We start from the raw sequence: 11,649 nt of genomic DNA, 5'->3' as shown, positions 1-11,649 counted from the left end.
GGTGGCTCCCCAGTGACATCGTTTTAGGCCCTGGGTATAGTAAATCAACCCTACACTTCTGAACATTCCATTTTCTTTGCAAATGACAGAAGAGGTGTTTTGGTGTATTAGAAATGAACAAAAACACTCTTTTCGTTATAAACTGAGAAGAAATATCATGATCTATATGTCTATTTACAGTGCATCTTAAGCAAAGACATATTCACTGTAGGCATCTCCATTACTTTACACATGTGAAGGTGGCCTTAGGAAAAACTTTGTTGTCTTAGTACCTTCCTTAGGCACAATTATTAGAAGGTTCAGCAGTTCTAATATTTTATACCCCATCATTAAGGAGAGATGAGAAAAGTTTGGAATTCAACAAGAATCTGTGCTTACCACTTCTGAAAACTGATTATGAAAGCTTCCACTTTTAAGTAGAAATAATAATACCCAATTCCCTTTCCATTTATACATAGGAAGAACCACAAGTGATACCCAAGCCAGTTGTCTAAACTTAAGTTATTAATACTGTATTTAGAAGTCAAAATTCATAATACATAAGGTACTCAATTTGAGAGATGAAGAAAAAGAAACATGAACACTGGCTAAATCATATTACCCATATTTTCCCCAATTCCATCTCATGACTGAACCTAGCTTTGAAGCCAATTTATCTGTGCTAAAGGATACAGTTGAGGGGGGAAAAGCAAAATCTACAATAAAATTAATCTTATCAATAGACAATGCCACCAAATTTATTTATTATTTAACCCTTAATGCAAAGAAAACCTTCCATTCAGCTATGCTAATTATGGGACTCTAAATTCTGAGCTTAAGAACAGAAAACGTTCCCTGATCCATCTTTATGTGCCCTGCACCTACTATCTTGCTTGGCCCAGAGTCAGGAATCAAGACTTATTTTTTAATGAAGAAGATAAATACACAGTTACAACTTTGAATGATAATGACAATGGCAACTTACTAAAGATGTGTCTGGTGAGCATAAAATACTCCCAAATTTTCAACCCAGGCACCCAAAAGCATGTGTGATAGAATGAAGTTACTCTTGATAGGCCATGACTAAAGTTTTATGTCTATATGTTTATGTTTATAAGTTTGGTTTTAAACGTTAGCCCTAAATTTGGTTTTAGAAGCACCATGAGATTACATGTAAGAAAATCGGGGTTCATATCTGGGGAATTCCACAAAGTCTTTAACATTGTATCAGTTGCTTAATCTCTTTGTGTCTTGATTCCCTCATCAATAGATAAAAGTTCAATTAAGTCCATCCAAATGCTCTAACTACAGTCCATTAACAATTAATTTGAAAATGAAAAATTTTATAGCTTCTGCAGTGAAGTTGAAATCTACCTCTCCAAACCGATTTCCGAAAAATTCGTCCACTCCCTCCAGCCTGCCCTGTGCCTTCCCTGTGTGCTGCCTCTGCCCCATTTCCTTCTGTTGGGATTTCCTCCCTGTTCTTCTCACCTCTCTAGCTCTTAACCATCCTTCAAGACCCAGGCCCATGTCTCTATGTGGAGAGTATGTGAGCCCCTCAAGGACAGAGCACAACTTTTTCTTTTGGGCGCTGCCCCCAGGACCACCGTCGCCCACATACTGCAGAAAGCCCAGCATGGAGGAAAGGAATGTTGTGGCTTTCCGCTCCCTTTCCTCCCTTGGGACCTCATAGCCTTGACTCTACTCAATGCAGGATCCCAAGACTTAAAATAAGTGAAGAGACTGAAGACCTCTGTCCCACAAGATAGTCACTGATTAGGCAGGAGTTTCTGGCACCTGTTTTCTCATGTCTATTTTGAACCTGCAGTGTCCTGACTTGTTGAGGGGGCATTTGAAACGGGTCATGGCCAGGCTTAACTGTCAGCTGGCTTCAGTGTCTCCCTGCTAACATGCATAGTCCTCAGGAAGACAACTAATTAGTCCAAAAATTGAGACTTTAAGCTAATTTGTATAAAATAACCTTTGACTTTCTCACCACCAGTATATATGTGGTTTCTGCAAAGTTATAGAGACAGCTGCAACGTATGCTAAAAGAATAATTTTCAGTATCATTCATGGAAACTAATCTCAGAGAATTGTTTTATCTTTCATTTCTTGCATATGTGAACCTAAACCTAATCTGCTTTTCAGATATGGAATAGGTTCATGATTCTGCCCCAAAGTGTAAAATCCAAATTTAGTATCATAACTCACAGATAAATGTCACACTAATTCATCTGATGACCTTTGTGTAATATCACAATACACACAGTGTCAAAGCCATCAATCTAAGAGTTCACAGTCTGAAGTATGCAAACATTGTATGCACCGTATTCCTAGCCCAAAAGGAAGTAAGAGAGGCTTTTGTAGGTTGCAAGTCCTGTCTTGTTTATTTATAAAGCAATAAATATTAGAAGCACAAATAAATTGCACGTGTGTAAACAAACTGTACAATGATTGATGAAGAGATGAGGGAGGGTGGGTTGGAAGACTCCAAGAAGCATAATACTGTCATCCTGAATGTAAGGTAGACTAAGAGAAAAGGCACCTCAGAAGCATTTGCGGTGGACGATGGATGGGCCTGCCTCATCGTACTCTTGCTTGCTGATCCACATCTGCTGGAAGGTGGACAGAGAGGCCAGAATGGAGCCCCCGATCCACACAGAGTACTTGCGCTCAGGGGGAGCGATGATCTGCAGAAAGAAAACAAAAACTTCCAGGCAACTCTGAAGCAAAAGAGCAAGCCACATGTTGAGGAGACTAAGAGAAAAAAAATCAGATATTAATCCATTGTCATGTGAGATACTTCATACCACAAATTATTATGGCTGAGTTAAGTTTTATGAACTTTTCCTCTCCTTCATTATTTTTATTATCAAGTACTTTATAAAACAGAATCTCCCACTTGTCTGAAGTCAAGTATAATGTGGCAAAAAGCTAAATTTCCCACTTCTCTGAACTTGAGCGTGATGTGGCAACAAGCTAAAAGCCCCAAAGTTGGGGACTTTGAAAACATTTTTTTTCCTTCAAAGATTTTTTTTTATCCACCAATTGAAAGCATTTTTAAAGTCTCCTATCTTGGGAAACGTGCTAGAAAAATAAAAAAAAAAGTGCTAGAAAAATCAGAAAAAAGAAGTGCTAGAGAAGCTAAAAGATAAAGTTTTTAGTAGACAGGAAACTAAGTGTGAGGGAAAAGGGGGTAGGAACGTGTTCTGCTTGGAATACCAAGCCCTCTGTTGGCTCCCCCAGGCGCAGAAGTTCTTTACCTTAATCTTCATGGTGCTCGGGGCCAGCGCAGTGATTTCCTTTTGCATGCGATCAGCAATCCCAGGGTACATGGTGGTTCCTCCAGATAAGACATTGTTGGCATACAGGTCCTTACGGATGTCAATGTCACACTTCATGATGCTATTATAAGTCGTTTCATGGATGCCAGCAGATTCCATACCTAGGAACACATTTTAAAAAAATCACTATGCACTTAGGCCAGAAGGCCAGGGTGGAGGGGTGAGAACAGGGCTCCTCTGTGTTGGTGAACTGTCTCCATTTGTCTCTGAAACATATGCTCCTTCATAAGGTACACTAATGGCATTTGTGGAACAGGTGTCTCTAAAAGTGCTGAGTCTGCAGCAGAATGCCAAGAAGCAAACAATTGCGTTTGGCACCTGTTGAGACTGAACACTTGCTATAGCCACCAGATGGATAAAAATGTATTAGAAAAGGGATAAGACATACATTTAAGTTAAATTCATGTAAGTGTTATTTACAGACTAAAATAAGATCCTCAGAAGCTTCCTTTCGTAAATCATTCCTTAGGTAAGATGTTTGGTGACATAAATGTCACGCCAGTTATTACTATGACTGTTGCTGCATTTAACCATGAGTAACTCAAAAGCTATATGAGTAACTCAAATAGCGCAGCTCTTTGGTAATGGAGCTCATTGGAATCAATCAGCACCCTTGAGTAATCGTCTCTTTCTTGCAGACAGAAATTACTCAGTTATTACACTGACTTACCCTTTCTTTTGAGATAAAGCCAGTGTGTCATCTTTTATCATTCCACTGCAACAGAACACTGATGGCTGTGCCTTTAATGAACCATCAGAACCTGAGACTGAGTTGTGTGGGACTCCAAGCTATAACTTCTTTTAACTCAAGGGCCCTTACTCCTTCTTTATCATAATGGACTTTACTCTGGGACCTCCCAAGATTTCCAGGGAAAAGCTGTACCTCTGCAGCAGACCCTACCACTCACCGATGAAGGAGGGCTGGAAGAGCGTCTCGGGGCAGCGGAAGCGCTCATTGCCGATAGTGATGACTTGGCCATCAGGCAGTTCATAGCTCTTCTCCAGGGAGGATGAAGAAGCAGCTGTGGCCATCTCATTCTCAAAATCCAGAGCGACATAGCAGAGCTTCTCTTTAATGTCACGGACAATTTCACGTTCAGCTGGAGAAATAAAGAGGATCCCAGTCAAGCTCTGAAGAATGAAGTCAACTATAGGAGGCAGATGGATTCACGGGTGAAGGGAGAAAGCAGACACGTGCTGTAGCACACGAGACGTGCACACTCACCAGTGGTGACAAAGGAGTAGCCACGCTCAGTAAGGATCTTCATGAGATAGTCAGTGAGATCCCGACCTGCTAGATCCAGACGCATGATGGCATGGGGCAGAGCGTAGCCCTCGTAGATGGGGACATTGTGAGTTACACCATCCCCAGAGTCCAGAACAATGCCTGTCAGTGGAGGTAGACAAGACCGAGGTGAATCCCTGGTGACACCACTGTTTTCAGCCATGTCAGAGCCTACTTCCGATCGTGGCTAAGATAAACTAGTGCTGGGCAAGGATCCAGATAAAATTATATCCCTTACACAGGAAGAATAAAAATGAGCACAATGAATGTTAAAGCTGAAGTCAGCCATAGCTCATCCTTTTAAATATTGTAGTAGAAAAATTTCCCCAGGACACTTTCAAATGACCATGCCTTTTATCAGCATTAGCACATCATGTAAGCATCCAGGCGTGTTTTTCTTTCCTCCTGTCTAACTTACACGTGTTTCTCTCTCTTTTGACTCAGACCATGTGGGGAATATGGGTTCTCCTTGATAACATTCGCCCAGGGGCTGTGATGGTATGAACACATGCCAATGACTGCTGCGTTCCAGGATGATACATCGTTTGGTGCCTCATCATGTGACACCACGCAGTTTCAGCTCTTAGAAATACATGTGCTCTGAGACTAACCACAGAAAGGAACTATGGTTTCCTTTCTCTCTTAGCACCAACACCTTCCCATGGAGTATGAGCGAAAGGATCATTTCAATTGGGGAAACTGACTCACAGCAACGTCAATGACTTGGGAATGTGATTCATCGGTGACTGTCCCCAGAGCCCAAATATACCTGTGGTACGGCCAGAAGCATATAGGGACAGCACTGCCTGGATGGCCACATACATGGCAGGGACATTGAAGGTCTCAAACATGATCTGGGTCATCTTCTCACGGTTGGCCTTGGGGTTCAGCGGGGCCTCGGTGAGCAGAGTGGGGTGCTCCTCAGGGGCCACGCGGAGCTCATTGTAGAAGGTATGGTGCCATATCTTCTCCATATCATCCCAGTTGGTGATGATGCCATGCTCGATGGGGTATTTGAGAGTCAGGATACCTCGCTTACTCTGGGCCTCATCACCTACATAGGAATCCTTCTGACCCATACCCACCATGACGCCCTATAAGAAGAAAAAGATGGGAGGATCAAGCTTCTACCATGTGGGGAATATAATTGATGCTTTATAAATTTACATCTAACTGCCCAAGTCAATGAATACCTCATAAAGACCAGAAATAAAAAGCGATAGCATTTTACTCTAATTTAGAAATATCACTTAAAATCAATCTAGGACGTTTTCTTCACCCACTCCCCTCCCCACCCCCAAAAGGATAATTTTATTGTTTAGAATATAACTGGGGGGGAAGGGAACAATGCTCATTCCCTGAAGTAGAGCCTCACCTCATTTTAAAAATACCATAATGCCTTCATTAAATTATTAACTTCATCACCCATGTCAACTAGAATATAAGTGACTGCATTGTGAAATGAGAGAATTACTGACACATTGTGTTTCTCCTAAGAAAAGATTTTGACATTCATCAAGTGCACATGAAAAGCCAGGCTGGCATGCCAGTGAAATCCAGCCTGCCCAGAGCTGTCCCGGGCTCATCACTCGCCAGCACTGAGGAATACGGCTCTCCTCTCTGGCAGCCTGTCTGACCAGGCATGTGGCAAAGCCGGAGAGGGTGGCATTTCTCTTAATAAACAAGGTGGTATGTCACTATCACCATAGCACTTACTGACTCTGTCACGTCTGGCTTCTAAAAATGCATCAGCCAGGAAGCAGATAGATTACATCTTTTGGGAGCTCTGTAAGCTGGCTGTGAACAAGAGAGAGGAATGTGGCTTGGCCCCGGGTTGGTTGAGAGAAGTTATATTATTACGTTTTGAACAGGACTGAAAAGAGAGGCCAAGGAATAAAGTGAAGGGCACAAAAAGGTAGAGGAGAGGCTGAAGACTGAAAATGCAGGTCAGGAGTGGAGAGAGAGAAGCCTTTTCACACGAGGGAGTTGGAGTTGTGTCCCTGAAGTGAATAGGAAAATGCACATTTCACACCCTCCTTCAGTGGTGGGTGTGAGAATTGCTTGCCTTGGTTTGGATTTGAAGTTCAGTCTTTTCCTTACTTGACCTAAGAGGTCATGAAACCGGAGGCTCAGGTGAGACATTTCCTAGACTGCTGGGCTGAAGAGGTTGCAGGGAGAGATGTGGGGAGGGGCTAGGGCTGCTCCCCAGGACAACAGGAGGGGTGGAAAGTTTACCTGGTGACGCGGGCGGCCCACGATGGAAGGGAAGACTGCGCGGGGCGCGTCATCGCCCGCGAAACCGGCCTTCACCAGCCCCGAGCCGTTGTCACACACCAGGGCGGTGGTCTCCTCGTCGTCGCACATCTTGGCAGCTTCAGCGGGGTCTGCAGGTTGAGAAGAGGTGCCCCACGCTCAGTGCCTACAGAGCGGGCCTTCTCCGCGTCCCAGAGGAGGGGACAGAGCAGAGGGGGGTGGGGTGGGGGGTACACCTGCCACCTTCCTTCCCCTCGCGGCAGAAAAAGAGAGGGTGGGAGGGTACAGCGGGGATTGGGGGTAGGAGTGCGTAGAGACGGGGAGAGGAACCACCCCAGGCTCCCTGGCCAGGTTCGCTCTCTGTCCCAGGTGAAAGGAGGGACAGTCACCTCTTACCAGGTCCTTCCTAGCCCTTTATATTTTCGCCTTTTCTCAAACTGGGAACCCACATCGGCCCCATCAGCATCCCCATTCCTGCCCGTGCCCCAGCTGGAGGAAAAAGTGCGCGAGAGCAGACGCGCCTACACCGCGCACCCCTCTCCAGTGACTTCCCAGGACAAAAGGAGTTAGAGTGAAATCTAAAAGTTTCTTAAGAAAGAAATTGCCGGAGCCGCCGGAGCGCGATGCCCTGGCTCTGTGAGTCCTGGGCGGCCGTCCGGGTCCGCAGGCGAGTGGGAAGGGCGGGGCAGGGGAGGCGGCGCTGACTCACCGTCCGCGGGTCGGGCTGGGCTGGGCTCGGCTCCGGCGGCAGGCGCTGGGTGTCGGGTGCGGTGCGCGCTGCTTTATAGCGCGCTGACGGACGGAGTCAGTTGGAGAGGCCGGGGGCAGGGGTGGGGGGCCCGGTCGGCCACCTTGCCTTATTTGGTCGCCTTCGTACCACTGAGGAGCGCCGAGGCCATTCATGGAGCCAAGGGCAGGGGAGAGGATCAGCCAGGGGGGCCCCCAGACCATGTAAGGAAGGGGAGGGGGCAACCAGGGGATGGCCAAATAGGGAGCTAGGGAGGGGCAGGCCGTGAAGGGTCGGGGGCAGGGGAAGACTAAGTGACGCCAGCCCTCCCCTCCCCCTCCCTAGGTGGGGGTGATCCCTGAGTGTGCTGTGGGCTGATTCCTCCCAAGCCCCGCCAGCCTAAGAGACTATAAGCCACGTAGAAGCGGGAAGGCTTGTCACCCTGCCCTCTACTGAGGGGTCCCGACAGCTGGGCCAGGGCAGTACGGGAGTGACAGCAGCCTCTCATCTTCCAGGACCGGGAGCTGGAGGAGCAGAGCCCTGGGAGGCCTCATGGGCCCAAAGGGCTCCCCAGCAGCACATTTGGGTGGCTAGAAAAGTGGCCCCTGGGACAGGTCACCCTTCCGGTCTAGTCCCCATCAGCCTGGACGACTTGACTCCGGGAGCAGGGGCTGTGCGCCTCTGGAGCAGAAAGCTGAGATGAACCAAGGCCATCTTAGTCCCCAGCCCATGCATGGCTCAAGGTCCGTCCAGAGAGAAGGCCAAGGAGAGCAGCTGTGAGAGCCTGGCCAAGTGCTGCTGGACAGAGGTCAGGTTCAGCCCAGCCCAAATATCAGGCAGCTCTCCTCCCTGCTGCGGGACTTTGCTCACACTGACTCGGGTCTTTATCCAAAAGAGGATCCCCTGCAACCAAAGTCAATGAAGAAGCAAATGCCAGAAATAACTTGTCCTTTTGCTTACAGGTGACCTTCTGTAAACCGGGGGAAAAGCCTATAAGACCGAGAGAGCAAATCCTTGCCAAGAAGATAACCGCAACTTCAACCATATAAACATACGTCGTATGGACGAGCCGTGTCGTCATAACCAGCAATGAGTTAGAAAGGCAGAGAGTCCCTGGGCCTGCCCTAGCTAAAGGGGAATCTGCATTGTAGCCAGATGCCCGGTTGATTTACAGGTACATTAAAGTGTGAGAAGCATTGGTGTCAATGATTGATGTCAGCTTCTTCGTGGAAACAGGTTTTTGAAGGCTCTTGGGACTTAAGAGAAGGGAACAGAAAGATGACGTGAAGCGGGGAGAGGGACATAAGATCAGAGAGACAGGAAAAGGACACAGATCACTAGTTTGCCCTGGGGTGCCCTGTATTCTCAGTTCTCGACTGGCACTTTGATTTTTAATGCTTGTGTTTTTCCTCCTGTTCACACCAGTTAAAAATAGAAAACTGGGCACAGGCATCTATCTCTAGAGTGGTCTTGGATTGATATGCTGAGAAGGCCTGCTGATTAGATACTTGCAGGGACGGGGTATGCTGGGCCCTCCCTGCTGAGCTCCCTAACCATGTTTGGGTTCGTCTGGAAAAGAAACTGTGGGGTCAGCCGGGTGAGGGGGCCAGGTGAGGGGCCTGACTGGGATCTCCCCCCACCGCAGAGTAGGCCTGTTAACGATGCAAATGAGAGGAAGCAAAGAGAAGAGCTGCCTTGTCTCAGATAGAAACAAAAAGACCACCCCCTCCCCCAAAAAGGAGAAATGCTGTTACTGCCACACAGTCCTGGGTTCAAATCCTGCCTCTATCACTTACTAAACATTTATTTAGTCTTGGTCAAGTCACTTCACTTTCCTGAACCCCAATTTTCCCCTCTGAAAAGGGACATGGTAACTCTTTTCTGGCAAGGGTTATTAATTATTATGATAATTAGAAATGCCTGAAAAGAGACATAGATGATAAATGATTCCAGTTCAGTCACAGTGATACTTTTGGAGGCAGCCAAGAATCAGGTCAATTTCATTTATTGATTCAGCAAATATTTATGAGACAAGAACTGTGCTCAGTACAGGGATACAATGATAAATAAAACAGCCTTTACAGAATAGACTGCAGGGCAGTTACAGGAAAGTCAGGGACAATTACGGTAACTGCTGGGAAGGAAAGAAAGGAATCGCTGGGATAGTCATTAAAAGAGGGAGCCCCCAAAAGAAAGCTTCATTGTTTTAAAAGGAGAGTAGGACTCAAGTTCCTGAACACTTGGGTGCAACAAATGTAGACAGTAGACAGTTTCTACTTGGGGGTGGCTCATGGCAGATCCCATGTTCACGGCCATATGGGCAAAGGAAGCTGCTGGAAAGTCGAGCTTGTCACTGAACGCCATGGCTGCTGACCTGAATCCTTTTCAGACACTCCCCTGGCTCGGGAGGCCAACTGCAGCCTGGCTGCCTCTGGGTCAGGCTGCTGTGGAGAGGTCCGGCGCGTCGGTGGGGCGCTGAGACCAGACTCAGAAAACACTTCATGCTGAGATGTTTTTAAAACAGTTTCATTTTTTCCCACTTAGAACAAAATGTACTTTTATGTGGATTATATCTGTGGTAAGAAAGAACACTTTTTCCCTCAAAGACCTATGACAGTTTGATAGTTATTCATTGTGATTTGGCTCGATTTCCACAGTTTAAAAGTTTGAACCCTATTTCATAGACAGGGCAAGGCAAACGTAGGTTTACAGTTGTTTGTATGGACAATAATACAATAATTAATAAGTAATAAGAAGAATAAACACTGTGTTTCCGGTACGCACAACTGTAAACCCACGTTTGTGCCGCCCTGTATTTTAAAAAAGAAATCAGTAGGAAACTACGGTTCAATGACTGATTTTCATTTGGCATGATTTTTCAGGGACCCATTTCATTTAAAAATTGAGATCGGCCTCTGTCACACCTACTTAAGTACATAAAAATGACTTTGTCCTCTGTGGTACATTCTAGATATTCCATTTTTTTAAATCGTGGTAAAATATACATATCATAAAATTTACCACATTAACCATTTAAAATTCCACTGTTCAGTAATGTTAAGTACATTCACCTTGTCGTGTGACCAACCTCCTCATTTCATTTTTTAATGCAAATTGTGACAAAAGTGATTTCAAAAAGCCAGAAATGGCTCTGTCGTGCAGTTTGAGAAAAACTGGTTTTTACCCGGAAGAGTGAGGATTCCGATCCAGGCACCTGACTTAGGACCCTGTTCCAAATGCCTTCCAGTCCACTTGCACTGCTGTCCTCAGGGGAGAATGCTAGAACCATCTGCGGCCAAATTACCTGGACTGCCTAACAGAAACTCAGTTCCCTGGTTTCACCCTCGGGCTTTGAATCTGCATTTTAAATAAGTTACCGCCCCTCTTCCCAGGTGACCGACAGAGCTGGACAGGTTTAGCAGCACTGTCTGCGTGTTCCTTCCTAGGCCCACGGAGTTTGCTGAATGCTGCCCAAGCTGCCAGTGCTGGCCGAGTCCGGGTTGGCTGACCTTGAGCATCCCAGTGGGATGGCAAAGCGAGGGCGTGTCCCCAGGGCTCTTGAGGGCCAGCGAGGTCCTTCTGGGCAGGGACAGGCTGTGAGGGAGTCGTGCAGGGCAAACTGAAGGAACAGAAGGTGGGACAGTTCCCGCTGCCCTTGCCTCAAGGGAAGCCTGTTTCATCCACCATCTGCGGGGATCTGGAAGGGAGCGCCCGGCTTCCTCCAGGCACTGGGGGATTAGCAGTTACTTATCCCAGCTGTTCCTCCATTCGGAGGTGTTGCGGTATTTACAGAGAAGCCAGAAACAGACATAATTCCTCCCCACACAAGCTCCCTCTCAGTCTCTTCCTGCAGCCCCCGTGTTCCCCGGGCTAGGAGGGAAGGGAGGCTCTTTCTAGACCAGGCAGGGTTAGGGGTGGGGAGAGCTAGCCTTCTTAAACATTTCTATTTTTTTCCCCTACACACTTGTTCACTCCCACTGCCCTCTGGCTGGAGCTGGGTTTCAATTTTCATTAAAAGAAGAAAGTGACGTGACTGCAAGGGATGCTGGCCCCCGCAC

At 46.6% G+C, this 11,649-nt stretch overlaps 1 protein-coding gene and 1 long non-coding RNA gene across 2 annotated transcripts; one reads left to right on the top strand and one right to left on the bottom strand.

Annotated features, from left to right (window-relative positions):
• Positions 1 to 2,341: 2,341 nt before the first annotated feature.
• Positions 2,342 to 7,658, bottom strand: ACTC1 (actin alpha cardiac muscle 1). Its single transcript, XM_054565619.1, has 7 exons — positions 7,574 to 7,658; positions 6,847 to 6,995; positions 5,381 to 5,705; positions 4,552 to 4,713; positions 4,235 to 4,426; positions 3,246 to 3,427; positions 2,342 to 2,672 (listed from the first exon to the last, which is right to left on the bottom strand). Exons 2-7 carry the CDS (start codon positions 6,973 to 6,975, stop codon positions 2,529 to 2,531), a joined length of 1,134 nt encoding a protein of 377 aa, XP_054421594.1. The 5' UTR covers positions 6,976 to 6,995; positions 7,574 to 7,658; the 3' UTR covers positions 2,342 to 2,528.
• LOC129064379 (uncharacterized) lies at positions 7,620 to 8,787 on the top strand. Its single transcript, XR_008528448.1, has 2 exons — positions 7,620 to 7,815; positions 8,554 to 8,787. It is a non-coding gene; the product is annotated as an uncharacterized LOC129064379 (long non-coding RNA).
• The last annotated feature ends 2,862 nt before the right edge of the window (positions 8,788 to 11,649 follow it).

This window comes from Pteronotus mesoamericanus, unplaced genomic scaffold (genome assembly GCF_021234165.1).
Source record: "Pteronotus mesoamericanus isolate MK-2021 breed Mesoamerican mustached bat unplaced genomic scaffold, CSHL_Meso_final contig_164, whole genome shotgun sequence".
Taxonomy (NCBI): Eukaryota; Metazoa; Chordata; class Mammalia; order Chiroptera; family Mormoopidae; genus Pteronotus; species Pteronotus mesoamericanus.
Note: the sequence above shows the minus strand (reverse complement) of the source record. Positions and strands in the feature narration are given on the sequence as shown.

Bases quoted from the DNA above. Each gene is read 5' to 3' on its own strand.
- ACTC1 (XM_054565619.1), bottom strand. From the start codon at position 6,975: ATGTGCGACGACGAGGAGACCACCGCCCTGGTGTGTGACAACGGCTCG. The intron at 4,714-5,380 runs GTATATTTGGGC...CTCCACTGACAG, and splicing joins TGCTTCTGGCCGTACCACAG to GCATTGTTCTGGACTCTGGG. The intron at 2,673-3,245 runs GTAAAGAACTTC...TTCTTTCTGCAG, and splicing joins CGAGCACCATGAAGATTAAG to ATCATCGCTCCCCCTGAGCG.